This window comes from Tachysurus vachellii, chromosome 14 (genome assembly GCF_030014155.1).
Source record: "Tachysurus vachellii isolate PV-2020 chromosome 14, HZAU_Pvac_v1, whole genome shotgun sequence".
In the NCBI taxonomy this organism is placed as follows: Eukaryota; Metazoa; Chordata; class Actinopteri; order Siluriformes; family Bagridae; genus Tachysurus; species Tachysurus vachellii.
Genome location: NC_083473.1, coordinates 15,670,704 through 15,695,971, shown reverse-complemented (window position 1 = coordinate 15,695,971; position 25,268 = coordinate 15,670,704). Strand labels below are relative to the sequence as shown.

General features: G+C 38.7%; 1 protein-coding gene across 1 annotated transcript in view; it reads right to left on the bottom strand.

Moving 5' to 3' along the window:
• lamb1a (laminin, beta 1a) overlaps positions 1-24,005 on the bottom strand; it is a 24,011-nt gene extending 6 nt beyond the window's left edge. The window contains exons 1-33 of the mRNA XM_060886555.1: positions 23,870-24,005; positions 22,906-23,078; positions 22,094-22,229; positions 20,949-21,022; positions 19,644-19,832; positions 19,482-19,545; positions 19,161-19,363; positions 17,048-17,168; positions 16,510-16,698; positions 15,821-15,997; positions 15,604-15,716; positions 15,246-15,325; positions 14,758-14,893; positions 14,309-14,467; positions 13,996-14,123; positions 13,688-13,808; positions 13,314-13,521; positions 11,912-12,055; positions 11,587-11,818; positions 11,162-11,325; positions 10,788-11,012; positions 10,465-10,682; positions 10,152-10,248; positions 6,385-6,754; positions 4,714-4,892; positions 4,362-4,603; positions 3,559-3,765; positions 3,318-3,462; positions 2,884-3,091; positions 2,516-2,657; positions 1,071-1,247; positions 777-936; positions 1-371 (exon numbers count right to left, since the gene is read on the bottom strand). The exon at positions 1-371 is cut by the window's left edge and continues 6 nt beyond it. Coding sequence (XP_060742538.1) covers positions 232-371; positions 777-936; positions 1,071-1,247; positions 2,516-2,657; positions 2,884-3,091; positions 3,318-3,462; positions 3,559-3,765; positions 4,362-4,603; positions 4,714-4,892; positions 6,385-6,754; positions 10,152-10,248; positions 10,465-10,682; positions 10,788-11,012; positions 11,162-11,325; positions 11,587-11,818; positions 11,912-12,055; positions 13,314-13,521; positions 13,688-13,808; positions 13,996-14,123; positions 14,309-14,467; positions 14,758-14,893; positions 15,246-15,325; positions 15,604-15,716; positions 15,821-15,997; positions 16,510-16,698; positions 17,048-17,168; positions 19,161-19,363; positions 19,482-19,545; positions 19,644-19,832; positions 20,949-21,022; positions 22,094-22,229; positions 22,906-23,078; positions 23,870-23,897 — 5,349 coding nt within the window. The 5' untranslated portion in view covers positions 23,898-24,005 and the 3' untranslated portion in view covers positions 1-231. The remainder of the gene's footprint in view (positions 372-776; positions 937-1,070; positions 1,248-2,515; positions 2,658-2,883; positions 3,092-3,317; positions 3,463-3,558; positions 3,766-4,361; positions 4,604-4,713; positions 4,893-6,384; positions 6,755-10,151; positions 10,249-10,464; positions 10,683-10,787; positions 11,013-11,161; positions 11,326-11,586; positions 11,819-11,911; positions 12,056-13,313; positions 13,522-13,687; positions 13,809-13,995; positions 14,124-14,308; positions 14,468-14,757; positions 14,894-15,245; positions 15,326-15,603; positions 15,717-15,820; positions 15,998-16,509; positions 16,699-17,047; positions 17,169-19,160; positions 19,364-19,481; positions 19,546-19,643; positions 19,833-20,948; positions 21,023-22,093; positions 22,230-22,905; positions 23,079-23,869) is intronic.
• Positions 24,006-25,268: the final 1,263 nt, after the last annotated feature.

Below are 25,268 nucleotides of genomic sequence, written 5' to 3'. Positions count from 1 at the left end.
ATTGCTTGAATGAGAGGTTTATTTGGTTTTTGTTTTTTCACAATTTGGTACAAAATCTACAAAAAAAAAGTAGAATCTATAAAGTTTTCACATTCGTTAATTTCCCTTTTTTTTATACTGGCATTATACATTTAATTTAAAGTATATTTCACTTTCCTTGATCAGGACCATTTGATATATTTTCTTGATTTATCAATGATTGTCAATATCATAGTTCTAATGGATTTGTTGTTAAAACAGACAGGTGCTGTATAAAGTGGCTTTCTGGCTAATTTCTTGAAGTAAATCTTTCACAGCCATTTCCAGATCTACCAGCTGGTTGGCTTTGTCTTCCAGTGTCTTCTGGTTTTCATCGTAGGATTTTTCCAAATCTGTTGGCAAATGATTTTGTTAATATATTTTTTTTATAACAGGGTGTCAATAAAATTACAAAGGCAGTAAAATGTGTGCATACATTTAAACACAAAAAGTTAATATTAGTTAATATTAAATTCCTTTATTAAAACACAATCACTATTAACAGCCTCAGAAACTTCTCTTAAAGGCTAAAAACGTTTTTTTTTGTGCATGAATAAATGATTATTAAAGATTATTAAACTTTCTCAGTTTCCCTATACCTATTCCTGTTTACATAAAGTATTATTTCCTTTAGCATATTTTTTACATTACATTTTATTTTAATGAAATAACCGTCAGCCTACACAAATATATTAATATTTGGAAAAATCTCAAATAACTGTTGCTCCCATGTTTGAACAGAGCTTAAATCAGTATACCTTTGAGAAGCTGGAGTTTTTCACTAGCTTGCAGCAGCAGCTTTTTGGCTTCCTGTTGAAGCATCTCAGCTCTTTTCTTAGCATCTGCTACACCCTGAGCCTTTTGAGTGATGAGCTTCTCCACAGTACCATACTTATCCTTCAGCTCTGTGTCCAGACCCTAGACACACACAAAGAGGAAGCCATTGATATTCTATTGCTTCAAGAATACTACCAATCATTTCCCTGTAATGCAGGTAAATTCTATTCCACATTAGCTTCCACTTTATATCACATGATGAAGTATACAAGCACCTTTTTGATCTGCTCTGCCATCTCACTGGCACTGTCTGCATCTCTTTCTGTAATTTCAGCAGTGGTGGAAGTGTTGAGAGCTTTTTCTTTCAAAAGAGCCACATCCTTTTCCAGCTGAAGAAGCCTCTGGGTAGCATTACTCAGCTTGAGCTCTGAATCCGCTGTCTCTGATTCTACCTGTAAATCAAAGGGGGAGATCAGTCCTAAGCTTCCGTACATCTATGATTTATTCATGTCTCACAGTAAACACTTATTTGACTGTAATGTGGATTCCAAATATGCATTCATATATATAAGATCGCATTTGACATGTAATGTGTTTATCTTTCTCATGAACAACTAAACATCTTTACTAATGTTAATAACTCATCTACTCCCACTCCCATCTGTCCCCTTAATGCTATCAGATTCGTTTCTTTCACTACTCAGATGCCTATGTAAGTAGCAGCTCTTGCTGTTACAAGATCGCGCAATTTGATTTTCTAAGAGACTCGAGTTGTGGCAGATAGCCGTAATGATGTAATGTCGGAAATAAGGTTTTACACTTGCTTTTCACCTTACAATATACCGTAATAAGATATGATTAATAATAGTAACTGCCAAAATCCAACTCCATATTTGCCATTGGAGCTTACCACACTTTATACAACTAAGCAATTGAGGGTTGAGGATCTTGCTCAGGGGCTCAGCAGTGGCAGCTTGGTGGACCTGGGATTTGAACTCTCAACCTTCTGATTGGTACTGGAATGCCTTAACCACTAAGCTACCACATCCCCAATCAAAAGCATTTGGCAGATGCCCTTATCCAGTGTGACTTACATTTTATATCTAAGCTTTTATAGAACAGAGCAACTGAAGGTTAAGGGGCCAGCAGTCGACACTTGGTGAACCTGGGATTTGAACTTCCAACCTTCTGATCAGTGGACCAATGCCTTAACCTTTAAGCTACCACATACCGCTACCAAGCTTCATGAAGACACAGTTTGCCAAAGTTGGAGGGGAAGAACTCAAAGTCCTGAACAGACCCCTGACCTCAACTCCACTGAACATCTTTGGATAATAGTCTTTTGAATGCTTTCCCAGAAGATTGGATGCTGTTACTGCGGCAAAGGGGAACAGCATTTGGAATGGGATGTTGGACGTGCACATATGATTGTGATTGTTTGCGTCCACATACATTTGGTCATATCATGTATAGCAGAAATTTATCTTATAATTAATCATTTCAATCTTTCAAATAACTTCCAAACATCTGTGCAAATTCTATATAAAGCTTCATGTGAGGTTTGAACTTTATTCTTTTCACTGTATTTCCTTGTAGGATGTTTGTTTGTCATAATAGTTATTTGTTTGCTGATAGATTTTATTTGGCTTCTTCTTATTTGGCTTCATTTCAATCACAAACCATATTTTCTTCAGTAGTCTTTACCTAGCAGTAAACTTACAGATACAAGCAGATCCTGTGTGCCCTTGATGTCACTAGTGGCCTGCTTTATTGCCTCAGTCACAGCTGTCTGAGCTTTTTCTGCCTGGTCCAGAGCTTCCTGTACCAGCTCAGTGGTGCTCTTCACATCAGAAGCCTCTTTCCTGTTAAAGTCAGAGGCTTTGTATTTACTAACAGGTTACAAAATTAAAAATAGTAACAGGTTTCAGCAAATTGTCAGCAGTAGTCTGTTTCTCATGTTTGTGTCTCTATGTTGCGGCACGCAATATGCTAACAAAACACTAGATGGTGATAGAATATTGTACACTGCATTCGTGCTACATGTTAAACATGGATCTTTTGAAAGACTACAAGCAACAAAGTTCTGACCTGGCTTTGCGGGCCTGCTCCAGCAGGGACTCAGCTCTCTCAATATCAGCAGCACTCTGGCTGAGGATGTCTGCCACGTCCGACAGGCTGGACACACGCTCCCGAATATCTGCTGTTAGGTTCTGCAGCTGAGCTGGTGTGGTGGGCATCTGCATCTGTAACACCTCGTTAGCCACAGCCTCAATGCTCTCCAGATCTGCTCCTTCTTCTGTAGATATCATCAAAAACAACAAAGATGAGCGGAAATAAGATTAGGGACAATCATTTTACAACTAAGGGTCAAGGGCCTGAGCTCAGTGGTGGATCTGGGTTTCAAACTCATGACCTTCTGGTTAGTAGTCCAACATCTTAACCACTGAGCTATTACATCCCCACAGAGTGACAGAAAGAAGCAGACCACATAGAAATAGAAATTTTAGACGTCACAAGCGTACGGGTGAGGAAGTCTCGAATCTGTTTGATGAGTCTGCGGAGCTCCTCGTTGCTGTCATCCACACGCTGCTTGGTCTTGTTCGTCTTGTGCAGCACCTCTTGAGCATTCAGCTTGGCCTCATCTGCTTTTACTTTTGCTTCAGACACCTTGAATACAAAGCAACAGGTCAGTTATAAGATTACGTGAACTGCTTTTTTGTAAATGATGTGAATGCTTTTAGAAATGACGAGTGCTTTAGTCACCATCTTGGAAAGCTTGTCCACCTCCTCCATGGCACTGGCAATATCCTGGTCAAAATCCTTGGCTTTTTGCCAGGCATTATGGGCCAATGTGGTGAGACCATTACATCCCTCACCCCCGCACTTCCTGTTTCCTTCAGCATCCACACAACCCAGACCTCCACACGGAGAGTCAGCACAGGCCTCTGAGCCAGCACGGCTGCCACAAGTCTAGGAGCAAATCAGAATATGGTCAATCGCTATACAGGTTGTGTGATCTTGTATTAATTATTAATAACGCGGTTATGGTCATTTAATTATAATTCGTTAAAAACACTTACAGGACACCTGATTATACTAACTATGCTTACATATCAGACATCCTTATGCTCTCAGTTAATGCTCTATTAAAGATCTTTACTAAAATACGACTAGAAAAAATATATAGTATCAACAAGCTTTGTGTTTGAAGCTTCGTGTCTCTGAAATGTATTAAAGATTTATAGGAGTCATGAATGTCAGCGCTTTGTAACAATCACTAGGTTTTCTGCCAAAGTCTTCAGGACAGAGGTTTCTCTGTAACATAAAAATGGACATTATTTGTCTTTGCCATGTAGCCTCAAGATATACAAGAGAACGTTTTACGTTAAACTACATCAAACATTTATAAAATGCAACGTGCCCTGCCCTGTTATTGGAAAATAATCCACTTCTGGAGGTTGACTCAAACATCATGGCCCATTATGTGTTGCTCTTTATATATTCAAACATGCATAATACATGGACTCATTAAACTGTCTTTGCTTAATACAAAATGATATACTCACCTTCTCGCTGAGTTCAGAAAGGTCCAGGGTCTCGAGCTGGCCAGCCAGATTGTCCAGTGCCTTGGTTTGCTCGTCATGCTTCCTCTGAAACTCTTCTTTAGTCTCATTCATCGTGGACTCTGTGTAATTACGCAGTGAGGCTGATTGCTCCAATGGGCTCTCTGGATCACTAATGGAGGCGTTCACACGAGCCTCTGCTGCTTCAGACTCCTGCATGTATTTCTTCACACTGTCTATTGCTCCTAAAACGTTGGCCAATCCATACAACACACATTAAAAAAAAATGCATTATAAAACATTTTAAGCAGTATCACTAAGAATCGAAATCTTTAAGAGATGCAGTGTTGCTCACCTCGAACATCTGAATTCTTCATGAACTCAACTTGGGCTTGCAGTTCTTTGACAGTGCGCTGCAGTTTCTGAGCTTCTTCGCTGAGCGTTTCCACCTTTGTGTCTGTGCTGTTGTCAGAGATCTGGGAAAACAGATCCTCTGTCTGATTCAACTTCTCGTTCATATCAGCCATCAAGGATCTAGATTTGAAAAAGTGTCAAAAATGTGTAAATATTACAATATTTCAATATTAAATTCGAGTCATGAACCAGCACAAATGACTGTTATTTTCATTTCAGAGAGAAGTTCATTAGCAGCAATTAGTGCAGTATGGAAATGTGTAGTTTCTAATCTGAATCAATCCAACTTCATTTATTTGGTGTAAAAATAGAATAAAATATGTAATGTGTCTAATTGTGCAAATCAACCTCACAGCTGGACTACTGAACACAAGACAGACGGACTGATACAAGCCTGTCAAAAGCATGTAAAAAAAAAAAAAAAAAAATTGTAAAAACACAAAGGTTTTTAGACATTTTCAGATTTCAAAACATTTTCTATGGCTGAATTTCAAATATTTTTTCATGGGTGTATAAACAACAGTGGTGTAAAGTAATGAATTACAAAATACTCTCGCTACTGTAATTGAGTAGTTTTTCTTAGGAATTGTACTTTATTAAGTAGTTTAAAAACAGTGTACTTTTACTTGAGTACATTTTTAGGGCTGTATCGCTACTTTTACTGCGCTATTTTCCTTCAACCTGCCGTCGCTACCATGTTTATTTTTTCCTGTGAACAGTGATTGGTTAAGGAGAATAATCAGTCGCCTGATTCCCGTCCAATCAAATTGTGCATAGAAAACTTGCATCAGACAGACTTCAAGACACCTGGTGTTGGCGCTAATTTAGTTTAATCATGGAGGAGGAGGGAGGAAGCGTGGTGAGTGATTCAGTGTGCAACCCCTCAAATACAGAACTTCTGAATCCTTGGCCACACCTGAAGGAGTTTTATGCAGTGAAGGCAAAGAAGGGCAATTGTGTCATTATGTCATGTCACCTTTGCCTGCTAAACCAGTTGAAATATCAGCATTCAAGAGTTCTTCCTCTAATTTTGGTTGCTCTTTCAGTGCTAGCAGGTGAAAATAAAACTATAAATATAATTTTATATTTTTTGTATTTTTTTTGCTGCAACATCCATAAAAGAGAATGATGCCGTAAGCGATATTTTTAATTTGCATGGTCTAAGGTGTAATAACATTCATACAGCATAATACTCACTACTCACTACTCTTGAGTACTTTTAAATGGGCTACTTTTTACTCGTACTTTGAGTAGTATTTAGGACGGGTACTTTTACTCTACTCACACTACATGTTTTGGGAAGTAGTAGTACTTTTACTTGAGTATGATTTTTCAGTACTCTTTCCACCACTGATAAACAACTATATATTCCATACAACACCATTATATTATACCTGATGTAATCAGCAAATTCTGTGAGAGCTATTTAGGATTTGGCCTAACATGAACAATAAATTACATGATAAAATTGTCTCTAAAGCAACCAGAAAATGTTGAAAATAGTTAATAGTGGTAACAAGTGAACTGTATGGCTTCAGAAATATCTGACACCACATTCAACTCTTTAAATAAAACCCAATGTGGCTTGGACACCATTTGGGTTGCAACCTACGTAGCTTGCTCCAGCAGGCTCTGGATCTCAGTGAGCGGTTGAGTGGCGGGGTTCTGGGCCAGAAGCTCACGAATGGAATTGGCACTCCTCTCCATGTTGTTGATGGTGTCCTGGTAGGGCCCCGTGATGCCATTGGATTTAACAATGTTAACTTTCTGCACAAGTCGGTGTGTCTGGTTAGTGAGGTCTCCTATGATCACATCCCATTCAGCGAAGCACTGGTGGCAGCGTTCACAGTGTGGGAATTCACCAAAATATCCCCGAGCACAAGTGTCACAACGGGGGCCCGACACACCCTCCACGCACACACAATGACCCGTGGCTTTGTTACACTGCTGCTCAGCAATTCCTCTGGGGTCACAGTCACATGCTGAAACCACACACAAATACTTAGACATAAGAAAACATTGACAAACATCACACAAGCTCAATACCATTTTGTTAGACTTGTTTAAGGTGTAAGCCTATATAATCACTTCACGACAAACATTTATAAAGTCTGCTTTGCCCATTTTCATGATGATATAATTTTCAAGATGATATAACATCAGAGTAAAGTGACACACACTTGTAGCTCAGTGTATCTCTGATCAGAAGTGATGAATTTACGTAACAGGGTCTTAAGTAAAGTGAACGTCAAATCTAATGTTCTAATATATAATATACAAAATTTAATAAGATTTTAATAAATACGTATGGCAGTTATGTATATTTTCTCTGTGTTAATGGAACAATTTTTGTCAAACATTATAACAATGACATTACTTGTAGAAATTTTTCCTTATCTAAAGTTTTAAATAATTGTTGATTTAGACATTAAATTAGTTAAAGTCACTGAGCTACGAAGAAAATCTCACAGCCTAGGTGTTTTTTCAGTTGTTAGAATAAGCCTTTATAAAAGTGTTTTTATGTCCAGAAGTGCTTAGTTAGGTACCAAGTTGCTTTATGACTGAAGTAAAGTGTTACATAGAATTTATGTGACTGAGATCTCATGAGATTTACATATCACAGCTTGATATTTCTGGCATTTCATCTATAGTGCTGTATAGTGACTTGAGCTTTGTTTATTTTTTATAGGTACAGATTAGGTACAGTAAGAGCCTCTGGGTTCACAGACATACTTCATCATAGCTGATTGCATTAGTCTGTGTCTACACTAGCGGTCATTCGTGAAGAGGCTGAAACGAGGGAGGAAGTGTTGTGGGAAGGAGATGAATAAGGTAAATACTGGTGTGAAAGACTGTGCATTGTAACACATGAGCACAGTGGTCACAGGGTGTTGAAAGACAAAAGGGCCTAACTAACACACAAAAAAAGATGCTAGACACTAGGCAAACATACCACTAGGATTACTTTAAACTGGCGTCATTTGCACAGCCTCTCAACCCCCAACACACACAAAGACAGAATCCTCTGAACAGAAAGGTGTTTCTATTCACATCCCCCACACAGCTTCAGTCCACCAGTCTTAATCTTCTTGAATAGCATTCCAACCTGAAGTGCTTCACACACATATATACATTCTCCCAGAAAGGACTTCATCACCTTAGGGCCCTAATTTGAACAAAAGGCTGTGTGGAAGTGGGGGCTTAGCACAGAGGTTAATCCTACTATTGTAGAAAAGGCCTCTGGCAATGCCGAGAGGCACAACTTGTTGAAATATTCAATGAATGTGACCCCTGGAGATGAAAAACTGTCTGCAACTTTTTGTGTGACATACCTTGAATATAAATATCAAGGTATGAATATTTAAATGAGGGAAAATCCTTTTTAAACAATGTCATTACTGTCAGGTGTCTATCCGTTACAGACAACATGTAAAATCATCACAAACTTCAGTTCACTACAAGTTTTTGACTAGTTGCCTGAGACTAAAGAAATCCTTAATTCAACAAATATGTTTTCCACTTGCATGATAATACATTTATTACAACAGAATGGTGGAACAAGACTTTTGGGTCAAGATAAAACAAACACACATGGCTGACATTCCTCAAACAGATACTCAGAGTTTCTGTTGTGATTTATCTTCTAAAACCTCTGTAAGGTGTGTTTAAGGTCTTTCATGACTCCGTTACAAGGCAATGATGCCTAATGAGTAAAAGTCTCACTACTCTATTGCAATACATAGATGCATTTGATTTAGTAAACAAAGAATTCAATTTATTGAACACACACTATCTATTAATTATCATTACTACAGTCACTCAAAAAGCACACACTATGATCCAATCAGGGAAAGTCCTCATTCCTCTGCTGATAGGGATTGAGGCATTGTGAGGTTAAATCAACACACAGAGACACTCAGGAGGTAACTAGATCTTAGAGAAACATAGGGTAGGAGGGGGCTTCCTGCTATGCTGGGCTCACAAAACAACTGCAGACAGGAGGGGGAAAGGGGAAGAGTAGGGCTTCTCTGAGCAAACTGGAAGAAACCACAAACCCTGCCTCGCTAGAGCCCTGTTTCCTGTGATGAGCTACTCATTCTTGGCTTGAGAAAAAGAACAATAACCAAGGAAGAGGCAGGATCCCATACTGTGTAGAGATGACTGAAATGTTTATGAATATTTATGAATATTAACACTGGGGGCAGGTGTTTACGCAGATGTTCCAGAAACAGTGGAAATCATTTGGCTTACTTGACACGATATTTGAAGCTACTTTAAATGTAAAGTTAGCTTACACATATTCTAATAACTTTTCAAAGCAAAATTAATGTATGATCCATAGACTTATTCACCAATCACTTCTTCATTCAGTATCTCCATCTGTTCTTCAATGGATCATATTTGACAAGACTTCAAGTTTAAGATCTAGTCTAGTCTAGTCCACTCCACCACTTTCAGGGACAAAACTTGGTTACCCACCCATGGTCCCTAAATGGAAAGCTGACTGGAACAAAGATACTTTGTTGTAGAAGTGGAGAGGATATTAGGAGGCCCACAGCTCAGCATGGCAAAGCACATTTGAAGCTAACGCAGTAAAACTTTGAAACACTGCTGTTAGTCTTTATACACTGGTATTAGATATGCTTAATTTTATAGCCTTATCTAGGTTTGAAGCGGAACAGCTAACTAGACAAATCATCAGGTTTACACTTAGTGCATATCAGTACAGTTTAACTGTAGGTGTAAAGAGTATAGTCAAAATATCATATTTTAAGTTATTGAAGACAGTTTCATGATATACTATATATAGTTTTTTATAGAGTTTTAGTTTTTTTTTTAACAAAGTCTTATCAAAAGTCACTTCTTTTCTGAATGCAGTCAATGTTCTTAAAAGGACATATTGTATGATAGCATCTCTCAGTATTATTCATTCATTCATTCATTCATTCATTCATCTTCTACCGCTTATCCGAACTACCTCGGGTCACGGGGAGCCTGTGCCTATCTCAGGCGTCATCGGGCATCAAGGCAGGATACACCCTGGACGGAGTGCCAACCCATCGCAGGGCACACACACTCATTCACACACTACGGACAATTTTCCAGAGATGCCAATCAACCTACCATGCATGTCTTTGGACCGGGGGAGGAAACCGGAGTACCCGGAGGAAACCCCCGAGGCACGGGGAGAACATGCAAACTCCACACACACAAGGCGGAGGCGGGAATCGAACCCCGACCCTGGAGGTGTGAGGCAAACGTGCTAACCACTAAGCCACCGTGCCCCCCCTCTCAGTATTAAATAAATCTAATTTTGCCCCGTCTTTCTAGTGTCATGAGAAAATTCCATACAAATGAAAATGATGGTTCTCTGCTTACCATGACATTTGACTTCAGGGTTACCCCAGAACAGCTCTCTGCACTCCCTGCATGTTCTTCCTCCAAATCCAGGCTTACACATACACTGGCCACTTATCTAGAATGAAGTTAAAAAAAAGCATACTTCTTTATACAAAATTATAAAACACGTTGACAAACCATGAGGACTACATAAATATGCAATGTGCTATAACTGGTCATATTTATGTAGTATATGATGAAATCATATACTACATAAATATGACCAGTTATAGCACATTGCATAGTGTATACTCAAACCTAGTGGTTAGATATTATATGAAAGGGACATCACCTCATTGCAGGCTGAGCTGGACGAGTGATTAGGGTCACAGTCACAGGCTTCACAGCCTCGACCGCTGGCCATGTTCCAAGTGTCTGGGGCACACAAATCACAGTTCTGTCCAACTACATTGGGCAGGCACTGGCACTGTCCGTTGTTCTGGTCACAGTGGCATTCACCGACAGAGGGGCAGTTTTCCTGCCTAGTGCCCAAATAGTTACACACACACCCTGTGGAGCAGCAAATAATAATTCACTGAGGAGATGAAATAAAAACAATCTGTGTATGCAAAATATACCAAAATTAGAAAAATGTTAAAATATCCTAGTGCTTACGTCTGCAATCCTGAGTAAGAGCATCACCATAATAACCCAGCTTGCAGTAACTACAGCTCTCGCCCTCTGTGTGATACAGACATTTGAGGCAGGTGCCTGAGCGGGCGTCACATGATCCTGGGTCCATCATGTCAATGTTGTTACTGCACTGACAAGGACGACATTCTCCACCATCCTCATGAGGGTTTCCGTAGTAGCCTGGTGCACACTCATCACACCTTGCACCTATATGTAGCAAATGAGAGACCGTACGATAATATTTAAAGAATCACTTATAAACTGCAAAAATGCTGTGCCAAAACATAAAGCTTTGGAAAGACCCAAGCACCAAGGTGAGTTATAAGACTTTTTTTTATTAACTTGCTGTTGATTACCTTTATAGCCCTGGTTGCATACACAATACACTTGTTGTAAGTCATGGCTCTTATAACATGCCCCAGCAAACTGTCGGCTGCTCTCAGGGCCATCTGGACACATACAGGGACGGCAATGCTCTCCAGATCCCAGGACAGGGTCACCATAATAACCATGCAAACATCTGAAAAACAGGCAAGATTTATCAGCAGGTTTATATTACAAGATCAGCTTGATTTTGCATTAAGTATATTTTATAATGCATGTATTCTAGGTCAACCATGTAGAATTTACAGCTTGAACATTTGACTGCTGAGTTGTTTCCTGGTGGGCTCCATATGATGAATGTATAAACTTTATTGATGGTAAATAAATGTAATAAACTTCGTGCTATTTTTCAATTAAGGAAAAATTACACAGAATCACTACAAAATGTGAGACTAACCTCTCACAGCTGTGTCCAGTGGTGTGGTCTCTACAATCTAAGCACTGCCCAGTTTGGGGGTCACACTGCTCCGCATGACCGTTACAAGTACAAGGCCGGCAGTTGGGAAAGCCCCAGTGTCCTGGGAGACAACGATCACACTGACGCCCATAAGCTCCGGGAATACATTCACACTGACCGGTGGCCTCATGGCAGAATGAATGCACTGAACCCTGTGGATCGCACTCACATGCTGGAGAAAAGAAATACATTTACCTCATATCAGCTATTGTTATTATTAGAGAAGAGAATAAAATTCTGTAGGCAAATAAAAACTGAAACTCACGTCTGCAGCCCTGTGGTCCAAAGAGGAAAGTAGACGGGGCACACTTGTCACAGTTTCTGCCCACAACGTTGGGCCGGCATTGGCACTGGCCACCATTGGAATCACACACTGTACTAAGAGAACCCTGAGGGTCACAAGCGCAAGCTGTGAGGGTGAGAAAGAAAAAGATTTAATATTCCATTCATTCATTTATTTTCAGTAAATGCTTAATCCTGGTTGGGATGCAGTGAAGCTGATGTCAATCCCTAGGCACAGGGTGTGAGAAATCACTCTTGATCACAGGATACCATGCAACATGCTTGTTTAAATTAAGCAGCAATTTAGAGTGATTTAACATAAGATAGGATTTTTCCAGTAAAAAAACAGTAAAGTTTTTCACTATTACATTTGGGTAGAAGTTCATATAATTTTTGCAAAGTCTGCATAAATTGTGACTATGATGTCAAGATTAAATAGAGGAATGCAGTACCACACTTTATCAAATACGAAATCTGAAATTATAAATGTGGTTCCACTTGAGAGACCCTGTCGTTGTAACTTGATGAAAAGGTGCTTTCTTACTTGACATGTTATGCATACCACAATTTGTCATCTTGACAAGAGAAGAAAGACCATATCACAATGAGGAAGACTTAATAGCACTTGGTGCATTCCTCAGGATAGGAGGACATTTGAGAACAGAAGAAAGCTCTGTAGTGTCCATTCTCTTGTTTGTATTGCATGCTGGAGCATGTTGGAGTGATTTAGAAGTGCGATGCAGGCCCATTTAATGTGTAGGCATAATTAAGAAAGCAAACACTACAGCACACAAGCCTATAAAATGTCAGACAGCCCATTCTACAATGAGTACAAATGGGTCATAGGTGAAGCTCTGGCTGTCAGAAACCATTTTACATCCCTACTGTACATTTAAGACCAAATGTTTAGCAAAGATAGAGAACGCAGGGATGTTATTTCACTATATTGCATACAAAAATATAGACTAATTATTCTTTAAACTATGGTCAGACCTATGCCCTTGCCAAACAATATGTAATTTACTATAAAACATGCATTTCCAGTTGTATTTCCTTTTCCATGCATCTCTGTGGTTAGTAGATAGCTTCAAGGTAAATTCAAACTTGTAATAACAGTAATGAATGCTGTTTCCTGACCAGAAGACTTTATTTGACAGCAAATACGACGTACACTGCTGGGAAAGTTGGCTCAGGAAGCAAGTAAAGCCCTGTAATCAGGCTTGAGGCACACACACAAGCTATGACATGCAAAGATAGCAGCAGCAACCAGGGATGAGTTAACAAGTAGAACAAATAAAGACAAATGACTGACATGCCCCATGAACCTTGAGAAACCTTGAGAAGGTGTTGAGAAGACGTGACCATATTCCTGGGCCAAACATTACCTTTAGCTCCCTCGTGCAGTAAAGCAGACACACTGAAGATGAAGTTTTTGCAGACGTCAGGCATGGGGGTCTTCACCACGGACCGGCTGTTCTCCAAGCAGCGGTAGCGCTGGAATGTGTCCCATGCACTGTTGGTCACCAGATCACCACCCTCTGATCCAGAACCAGAGAACATATCCAGATTCTTACAGTGTGGCATCAACACAAGCTGAAAAAAAATACAAAACAGATCAAAACTAAGAACCGGCTTGGTAATAAATGTCTGGTGATTTAGAGCCAATTTTTGATACCATATGTTACAAACAATATGGCTTATATAATGTAATGTGGGAATCATTTTATATTCAGTTTAGATATTTCAAGAGCAAACATACTGAGTCAATGAGTGTGTATGGGGACTGGATGTCACTGCTGGTAGAGTAGCGAGGAAGACTCAGACGCACTGTGTAGTTAAACCCTTCCTCAAAACACACCGGTCTGGGTAACACCACATATCTGAGAAGACAATGTGATCCAACAAATTATTTACAAAATATAAAAATTTCACAGAATTGATTTAATTATTAGAATAAAAAGCACCTTAACATCTTTTAATTTAAATGATGCACCAAAGAACAGGTAAAAAGACACAAATGGTCTGAACATGTGAGTCATAACTTCCTGGTCTGTTTTACATACACACCTGGAGCCAGGATGAAGGGACACCATTTGGTTGTCATCATCTGGCATAGTGTTGGCACAGCGGCTATCAGCCGTGATGACATGAGGCCTGATGACAGTCATTAGTACTTCCTCCCACTGCTCTGGAAGCTACACAGACAAATACACAATGGTAGGAAGAATGAAAGTTCATACAATATAACATAACCCGGAAATATAGTCAAGCTGAGCTAAGAATAACACATTGTCACTTTGTCTATTTGCTAAATATATAGTGAACAACACTTTAGAACTTTATACTACAAAAAACAGTGCAGATGCATACTGGAACCAACCTGGGGTTCATATCGAATAAGAATGTCATATTCCATGGAAAAAGGGATGTTGTCAATGCTGAACTCCAGATAAGCTCCTTCTGGAACATTCACAAACCCAATGCCAGTCCAGGTTGGATTGCGGTCCTGAGGATATGGTCTCTGCACAACTGTAACACCCTGGAGAAAGAGCATGTACATTTTTTATATTTCCAGCATTTAGCAGACACCCTTATCCAGAGCGACTTACATTTTATCTCATTTTATATAACTGAGCTGTTGAACTGTTCTGGGCCTTACGTAGGGGCCCAGCAGTGGTAGCTTGGTGAACTTTGGATTCGATCGCACAACCTTCCAATTGGTTATCCAACACCTTAACCACTAGGCTACCACACCCCAGAGTGATTTCTAGTACATGGCCAAGGAAACATTTAGAAACCATTTTAACAGCTATAAGACAGGGTACTTACAGGTCCAAACTTAGCATCTTCTGCTTCATAAACGTAATGATCCAGAGCAATGAAGTAAAACCCGGACTCCACCTGGTCACAGCGTCTGCCTGACATGTGCTCCCGACACTGACAATACCCTGTCTCTGGAGAACAACTGAGGAACACACAAATTTCAACATGACACTCGTCAGCAAACTTCTTATTGCTAAAGGTGACCATTTGACAAAATAAAGGAGAACTTGTAATTAATTCTGAATATGAAATAGCCATGTAAATAAAAGTGGATGTACAATATTTTATTTTATGTGCTATATGTACTGGACTTTTACACTTAGTACTGCATACTTTAAATGGCTTAAAATAATTAGATTAGATTCAGCACGAGTAGTTATCATGTTCCTGTAATGCCATGTTTTAGATCACAAGCACAATTAATGCGAGTTCAACATAGATCTTGAAAGATAATCTTTGTATCCAATCAGCTAGGAGTTGCATGTCATACTCACTCATTATTGAGAGCACCTCCAGCGTCACAATCGCATGGCCTGCAGCCGTCCATATCATTGCTGAGCCCCCAGTGCTGAGGCTGTGAAGAGAACAGCTAGTTAACACACGCTCTAAACAACAAGATGTTTGTCAGACCTCCCGAGATGAAAAGATAAGCATTCCACTGTGAGGTGGCCTGTGTTTGCCTTTAAATCTTTTAGTTAGTGAATAAACACTTAAAATGAAGGCCTGTCTAGAGTAGGAAACTAAAGTTCACTGAATTTCAGACGTAAAACAGTACTAAAATCATACCAGTTTCATGACTAAATCGACCAGATCAACACAGGGAATGCATGTTTGAAATAAAGGTCAACCTACCAAGCACTGGTCACAGTTTCTGCCCATAACTAAGCGCTTACAGTAGCAGTTCCCAGAAATCGTGTCACAAGGGCTTCCACCAGGGATTGTACCCAGAGGATTACATGTGCAAGCTAGAAAATGCAAAACAGACGACATGATTTCTTAATGATTACTATTCAAATGCAAATGATCTCCTTGACTGTAAAGCAATAAACTGAAATGTCTACACATGTACCTTTACATCCCAGAGGATCGTCACTGAGGTCATAATAGCCTTGTTTGCACTGGTCACATCGTTCGCCCTCCACGTTGTCCTTACAACGACATTGTCCCGCGATCAGTCCAAGAGAAACATCTGTCAGCGCATCACAGACGCCTCCATTCAGGGATCCAATGGGATCACAGTCACAGGCTACAGAGAGACATTTAACAACAATCAAATCATTAATATTATAGATCAATATTAGTATATAGATTAATATTATAAATCTATATACAACAAATTATTTATCCAAACAACAAGAAGCCTCAAGGTAACATTAGGATGTTATTTAACAACCTACAGTAAAAAAAAAAAAAAAAGAAAATTTAATCATTAAATATGAGAAATCACTCAGGTCTTTGGAACAATTTAGTCATGTGTGGTCTGAGAGATTAGCATAAGCATCAGACATCACACAAAATTAAATGGGAAACTTAAGCTTAATACTTAGTTCTGTGTTGACTAGCACCACTTCAAAGACCAGGTGTTTCCCTCCCCATGCTCTTTCCCATCAGAGAGAGACAGAGAGGTTCAAAGAACTAGCCAGACATACTTTTCAAAATAATCTAGCCCAGACAGAAACACTGAGAAACAGATGACGGTAGAAAGGAAGAGACAAAATAATGAGTGAGCAAAGTGTGATAACAGGAAGAATAACGCACGGTTGCAGATGTTAGGGTCACGAACGTCCCTCTCAGGATGCTGGTAGAAGAAGGGCTTGCACTGCTCGCACTGATGGCCCATTGTGTTGTGCTGGCAGTCATCACACACTCCTCCACTGACGTTGCCTGACGCCTTGTACACAGCCATGTCAAAATGACATGAGGTACTGTGGAGATTGCAGTTGCATTCTGTAGGGAAATGAATTCAATATAGAATACTTTTTCACAATACTTGAAAATGTTTTCTTTATCATTCTCATGCATTATATTTAGTTCATCTATAGGTGATGATGGATTTTATTAGTAGCTTGGTTTATAACATTTTAATGTTCAGTAACTGTGGAATTGTGAAAAATAGGTGAAAAGCAAGAATTTGTCAAATAACATTAACATCCAATCTTCTATTTGTTACTGTTACTATTTGTTAATATCTTAGAATTTACTGACATTATCAGTGTACAAAAAAGAGTTTCAAGCTGAGATAGCTATACTGATTCACAGCATTGTATTTATGTAATTGATCTAGTAAGCGTCTTACTCTTGCATGCATTGGTGTTTCGCCCCTCTGCAGGCCTCCATGGCAGGTCATGGTAGAAGTCCTGACAGAGCTCACAGTTCAACCCCATGGTGTTGTGGTTACACATACAGTGGCCATGGACCTACAGGAAAAGTAACCCATTTGGTTACTTATAAAATGATATCCCTGTATGCTAAATGAATAAAAACAAGTACCAGATTTTTCACCATGGCTCTGATTAATTACCAGTTTAACATAACAGAAAAAAGACTTCAGTCAAAAGGAACTATGGCAAAGATGCAGCTACTCAGAATGAGCTGAGCAGAAAATGTTTATACTTGATGCATCTGGAATCCATTAACAAATGCCAGCTCTAGCTACAGTCTCTCTCTCTCTCTCTCTCTCTCTCTCTCTCTCTCTCTCTCTCTCTCACACACACACACACACACACACACACACACACACACACATACTACGCAAGATCACATTGGACTGTATCATTTGTAGAAAAGATGTCTGTGAGATCAGTGAGATCCTGTCGTGTTATCATGATGAATCAGGATGGATTTCTTTTTGGGAATGATAACATTTCTGTCAGACAGAAAGAAAACTGTGTGGAAAGGAAACTAAACAGGATGCTCCTTTCATACGCATAAACACTCACTCAAACACAAACATCGTTGCACAGAAATCAGCATGAAGTAAAGTATATGTTTACCGGAGCGTGACTTTTCACCCTGAAAAAATTTCCCCATTAAAATTATTCACATTGCATGTTTTGATTCTTATCTGATTCTTAAGCAACAGCTTTAGAACTTGGTAACACATTTTCTATAACCTTGTTCGGTTGATTCTCTTCAATGAAAAACTATTATGAAAAACAATGAAAAACATTATCTTAGAAAATCTTGAAAAAATAATCAGTTTCTGCTGACTAAACACCCTCCAGCACAAAAATCCCCTTCCTAGAACGAGCTTTTCTTCAACCTTCAGCAAAACTCCATGTGCAATATCAAGCCTTGTATCACCACAGCACTCTTATGCCTCTTTTCCACCGGAAAGAACCAGGTGCTGGTTCAGAGCTAGCACTGGTGCTGGTTCAAAGTTGGTTCCACTGGTGAACCTTCTAAGAACCGGTTTGCCTTTCCACCGGCTAGAGAGCATCAAGAGCCGAGTGTGACGTCACTTTATACGTGTCACGTGTGCCAGCAACTTTAGCGCAGCAGCGGCAAACACAAACACATCAACAATGGCGGATGTTGCTTTACTGTTAATGCTCATGGCTTTGTGAACCTACATTAACGCGGCGAAAAAAACGTGTACGTGCAGCTCCATGTAATTTGTATAAACGGAGGTTGTAATCGAGAAAGTACATAACGTTATTTTATCATTAACACAGAAAAAAGTTAGCCTTAGCATGTAGCTACATACTATCATGTGTTCTGATAATGTATCATATCGCGGTAAAGTAAAAGTGTATTAAACATTAGTATACTTAAGGTACATTATCAAATGCACTAACAGTAGCTCCGCCCACAGTCCCGGACACAAGCGGTTCTTAAGTCTAGACCAGCAACGTTTTGGTGCTACTTAAGAACCACTTTTCCTGGTTCAGAGCCGGTGCTTTGGCTGTCGAAAAAGAAAGAACTGGTTCTAAATTAGGCTCTGGCTCCGAACCAGCACTCGAACTGCCTCGGTGGAAAAGGGGCATTAATGTCTCTAATCTGATAGTTCAGGTGTTGCTTACTGTGAAGAAATATTGAGATAACATTTTTGGAAGGAGATTCCAGTCTCAGTGCTCTGCAACACCCAGAGCAAAGGTTTTCCAGCAAAACTGACAATATTCACAAGACTTCAGGATGAAAGGCTCTGTGGTGTTTATGTTTAAAATGACAAGCTACATTTTTCTTATTAAATTTAAGTTAATGGAAAAAAATGCTAATGATGTAGTAGAAGTCATTTGTATCTGCTATAATGTAAGGGATAACAGGAACTGCCTTGTTTTTTAGATGTTCAACAATAGAAACAGTACGATAAACAGATCAAAAGTATGTAATGATCGTTTTCCTAAACCACACGCCCTATAATGATTACAGCTACCCCTTCAAGTCCCTTTTGTGCACTAGGTACCTACCATTCCTTCCACCACCTCTCCAGCTCCATCGACAGGAGCACACTCAGAAGCGTGGCCATAGCAGAAACAGTTGCCCCTCACCACCATGTCATAAATGGCATAGTAGTACTTCTCCTTGATCTCGATACGTGAGTCCAGCAGATTATCCCCCAGTGTGTGCAGCTTAGTAAACTTCACTCTCAGGTTAGTAATCTTCAGCATATCTAAAAACAGAGACAACATGCTACATGTGCAAAGGAGGTATATATTTCTTATCTGTGCAGTGTATCCATATATTTGTCATTATTACACCTTCCCAAAAGCTGTAAATAAAGCTCTTACTTTGGATCCTTGGGCTGTAAGGATCTTCAATCCTGAAAGCTGGGTCCAATACTCGAAAGATGGCCTAGATGAATACACACAAATTTTATGATGACAGGAACATTTCAGTACCAGTTAAGTACACTAAGTTTTAATATGTATATAGCAAACACCATGGCTCACCTCTCCCTCTGTAGATGGTTCAATATCAGAATAGCGAGTGTCGCAAATTACATCATCCACCTTCTTCATGGGGCCACGAGAGACCAATGGAAAAGAGGACTCGCAGTCATAGGCAAAGTAACGATACACCTGCCATGTCTTTCCAAAGTCAGATGAGCGCTCGATTACCATAGCAGCTGGCCGGAAGGTCTGGATAAAAAAAAGTACCATAAAAACATTTAAAACAGATTCACAAGAATGTTCTGTTGGTAAATTATGAGATAATTAATTCAATGCTCCTCCAAGAGCTAAAATGTAAGATACGATATGTAATGACACTTTCCAATGAGATAGGAAAAAATGCATCTAATACTGTAACACCTAAGCTTTAACATGTAGGAAATAAACTCTTGCCAGTTACTTTGTTTAGTTTTGCCAGGATCAGCAGTGCATTCCTGTTTCTTAATTTTGTAAATCATTCATTTTGGATTCTTTTTATCCTCATGTTAACGAAAACAGACAGCAGGAATAAAATCACTTTGAGAATCTAGACCTTTAGTGACCCTAGTGCTAACAATATGATAACAAGGAACTTGAGCAACTACAGGCACTTTTTTTGGATCGTGGAATGATTTTCAGGAACGTGATATTAGGAAACTTTTGCGGTTCCACCATAAATTTTAGATTCTACTAAGAAGTAGGCAACTTTAGAATTTAGACATTTCCAGTGCCATGTTACTTGTTATCTTTTCTTTGTTTTTTATCAATGGTGAAGACATCTCCACTGCAAATTCAAACCAACTTATGAAGGAACTTCTTGTTCTGGAGCATTCCAGAAAATGTTTGTTCCTCAAAGGCTGTGGTGGAAACTGAGGCTCACCATATGTACCATTTCATATCATGGGGCTTGAAATAGAGGAAGTATGTATAAAAAACACCACTATAGCTCACCAAAAACCGGTATGTATTATAAAAAATAAAGTTGCACATAGAGATTTTATCTCATGATAAGAATTTACTGGATTAAGGACATGGTTTGATAGATTTTAGAAATAAAAAGTAATTGTTGAAGAGGAAGATTTATCAGCAACATTCCAGTCGTCTAAAGTCACAAGCATAGCTGGAGCTTCTCCAGACCTCCTACAGCTCTCACACTGATCTACCATCACCTCCCCCACAAGCAATGATTATGTGGATTCTCAATGCACACACACACACTCACACATACATACACACACACACTCCCACACTCTCTCTCTCACACACACACACACACACACACCTGTCATCACTAGACCATGTCCCTCAGACTATAATCACAATTACCTTGAAGGTCATGATGAGATGGGTGAAGTGGAACTCTGCTTCCAGGTTTAGTTGGATAGTCACATTCTCCATGCCTGAAAACAGAGATGAGAAAATTAAAAAGAAAGAAACTGTTTAAAAATGGATAATGCTTCACATTAAATTTGTTCAAAGAAAAAAAAATTCAAAGGAATAAAAAAATAAAATACATGAGGAAAATATATAAAATTCTTTTTATATTACATTACAAAGCACAACTTTGGCTTAAGTATGAAGCTTCAAGAAAGAATAAAAAGTCATGGTAACATCTGCAGCTTGTACATTATGGAAAAAGTCCATATACAGTCACAGTACAGATCTACAGTAACAGCTGTGAACATCTGCTTGCATTGGAAATATGCCACACGGATCTTAGACGGATAGAGAATGTATCATTAAGATGTATGTCTTTGTGCATTTCTATGATTCCCAGGCCCATGTATCCAGCTGTGGTGTAGAACAGTTTCCTCTCTCTCTCGCCTACATTAACCCACCTTAAGCTCTCCTCTTCCCCCCCTTATATTCACAGGCCTCTCTGGTTGCAGTTGTGTCCCTTTCTTCCTTTTTGTCTGCATTTCACATTCCGTCTTTCCCATGAATCCACCCCTACCCCCCCATGTAACCATTTTAGTAATAAGTATTGGCAGATGAAATGTACCAAAGGGCACAGGAAATACAACCACACAATACAGCACATTTAATTGTGAACTTCATTGTTTTCTGTTCATAACATATGCTAGTCAACAGATTATATTCAACTGCTTTCCAACGCTTGCGGGATATAATTCCTATGGGGTAAAAAGCTGTCATTCCAGAGTTCGCCATTTTAACTAGTCAGCTATTAGGTGCCTGCTTTGAAGCTGTAACTCCCATCAATGGTATGATTACAGGGGGCTATCCTGAGAGGTGTTCCCTTTAACAAGACCTCTTTTGCAGTGTCGCTTTTTCCCATGAGAACGAAAGCCCTTTCCTTCTTAATTAAAAGCAAGAACTCTCTAATAACTATAGCAGCCATCTTTAAGATAAAACCTGGAATCATTTAATAATAAATTTAAAGACATATTCCTATGTATTACAAAAGACAGCGACTATGAGGTTTTGGTCAATAGTTGTGCATATAAACTCACCATTTTCTGACTGCCACCAAGTCTTAAGTCGGTTAGGAGCAAACGTGGTCACCACATTTTCGATTCTGTGGCTGGTTGTATGTCCGGCATCATTGTAGGACTCCCTAGAATCGCACACAAAGCATTTCTTCTCTTCCTACAGTTGGTGAGGGGGAAAGGTTCCAAAATGTCAATGGCTTTTGCACACACACCACATTTAGAAAACCTCATGAGAGAAACAACTCTAAGGCCCTATTCATTGCTTTATCATGGAATGCCTACAATTCATCTAAACTCTTGCTGTCTCAGAGCCGGAAAATGAGCACAACAGATAACCGTAGCAATGTAGCTGATTATTTTCAGCATGAATTAAAATTCTTGTAGGCTTTTCTGCTTTACTTCAACATTATTTTAATTAAATGAGTTTCAATATTGTTGTTTGTTTTACTTTGTTGGAGGCTGTGAGGATGGAGTCTAGACATACCAGATTTTAAACTAGAGCCAAATTCTATAAAATGTTGACTTTCATGCAACAAAGGGTATGTCCCAAGAGCATCAACATGAAGTAATGACTAGTACAAACATGAAAGATTAAAGCCTATAAGAAGTTGCATATAAAGTACTTTCTTTGATCAAATCAGCTCTCTGATAGTCTCAAATCCAGAACAACTCTCTGAAGGAGATACAAAGCAATTCATCTTATGTCCTTAAAGAATGAACTAATACATCATTTGTGTAGGAAAAGTCCTAAAAAGAACTACATGTATAACATATACTTGTTTTTTGAAGATTTTAACGACTTTCAGACTCATAAAGGCAAATACTCAACCTACCTGAAGGTGACTGACGATGCAGAAAGGTTCGGTTTTCTCCAGGCCACAGGTGGAGGTGGCTGAGAGCTGATGGGCTCTGCCGATTAGCAAGTCTCCTGTGGCGGGGTAACAGCTTCCCTCTGTGCACACATCCCCACGCTCAGGCAGCTGAGCTAACGACCGTGCCCCTAAACCTGTATCAAGAAATTCCTCTCAAGTTATGTGTCAATATTGTATTATTTACAATTAAAACATAAACCAAAACTTTTTCAATCTTAATAAGAATTGATCATAAAAGAATTTTAACATCAAACGAGGAAAAAATACTATAGTACCACATACACATGGTTACACAGATTTAAGTGCAATGTACAAACAATGACATTTCTACACATGTATCTTTACAGAGGATTGTACCATCAATTATAATAAACTTCCTAAATTCTGTATTTTATGGTGTTCATTTATAATTATGATTTACAATGATTCCATCATTGTATAAATAGTGCTTTATTTATAAATAGGCTCACTGTAAAAATAAATTTATTTTAACTAAATTAATTAAATACATAGCATAAACATTATGGGGGGAAAAAACCCAAAAACTGGGATTTATTAAATACAAATGCAACTTTTGTCTGTATTTCCCCCACGTCACAGAGTAAAAACATGAACTTTAAAAATTGTATTTATTATATGTATTTATTTTGCACATAGTACTATTAAACACAGCTTCTGCCAAAGCAGACAAACCAATTCTTTTTCTTATATAGGATTAGAAGACAATAAGATCTTCAGACCTATAACTGGTTAAAGGATTTCAGTCTAAAAGAGTATAAAGTCGCCTCTGAAAATTCTTTCTAACAAGAGCCAGCAGCTGAACATCTGGAAACATGCATGTGTTCGCGTGACTAAAACATCCTGAAAAGCATCTGTAAGTAAAACAAGCCATTAAAGCATTAAATGTAAAGTTGAATAAACTTACACAAAAGGGCTGCTAGGTGTAATATCATGATTTTTGGTCTTGTTGAGTGCTTCCAGTCCTGCCTTCTGTGTTTCAGCTCCAGTCTAGTTCAGCTGAAGTTGGGCGAAAGTTTCCTTTCTCTCTCTCTCTCTCTCTCTCTCTCTCTCTCTCTCTCTCTCTCAGCTCATGAGCTCATGCGCACAGGATTCTCAGCCCTCCCCCAGATGTGACTGAGTTAGTCAGCTGTTAAACTAGAGCTACCTTTGTTAAGCTACAGAACTACCTTTTAGTTAAACGTACTAGAGTGTTAAATCTGCCAGTGAGACATCTATTCATATTTGATTCTAATATTCTGTATTGTTATATGACTGTAAGCTATAAACATGTAAATACATGGCTCTGTACAAATGAAACGTGTTTCACTTTTATGTATTGATTTGTTTGAGGTGACACATTCATGACGTCATTTGAGTGATCTTATCTGTTAATTTAACATTAAACCTTCTTTATTTTTTCCCCTTACAATACAGGCTATTTTGTATAAGATTTGTCTTGGTTGTGTTGGTGTCTAAATATATACATGGGACTAGATGAACTGTAGTTTGGTGAAGAGAGATTTACTTGACCACAGTGTTTTACTGGGCTGTCTGTGAATGTCTCATCTCTTAGCAAAAATCAAGAAAAAAGAGCAAAAGTTATATTTCACATATAAAAATCCCACCCCATTTTCTATTCCCTTACCATTTGTGTGATTTTACTACAGCAGGATCTGTCAACTGTCCCCAGGTTTTCACATTAGATGGATGTATGCAGTATATTTCTTTCTGCAGTTTAAATAAATAAAAATGTATAACAAGTCTCCAGAAAGATATTTGGGTAAAAAAAAAAATCTTGTAGTTAACCCTATAATGTCCCAGCTAAAAGAAAAATTAATCTTATTACTTGTAATAAGATTCATTTATCTTGTAGTTAACCCTATAATGTCCCAGCTGAAAGAAAAATGAATCTTATTACTTGTAATACATTAAGTATTCATCTTATGGTATAGTATTCAGTATGAATTATTCAGTAACTAAAATGAAACTAATAAAAGATATTACAATAGTCAACATTGAGTAATGGAATTTTGTATAAACTAGCAGTTCTTGAGAGCATAAAGGATTTAAGGTGTTTAGATGTAGCTCTAAGCCCCAACCCCAGTCTTTTGTACCTACCCACTCCCCAATATAACCACTGATTCTCTCCCCCGCCTCTGAAAACAAAGAAACCTCTGATTTAAGAGGCGCAACACTTCCCATACATAGTCAAAAGATATATAATACTTCAAATTACTGCAGCAACAGTTTGATTGCTGTAATTGTGTATGTGTGGCTAGCATAAGTAAATCAAGTAAGTACCTGCACAAGCTCTTTAACCGTTT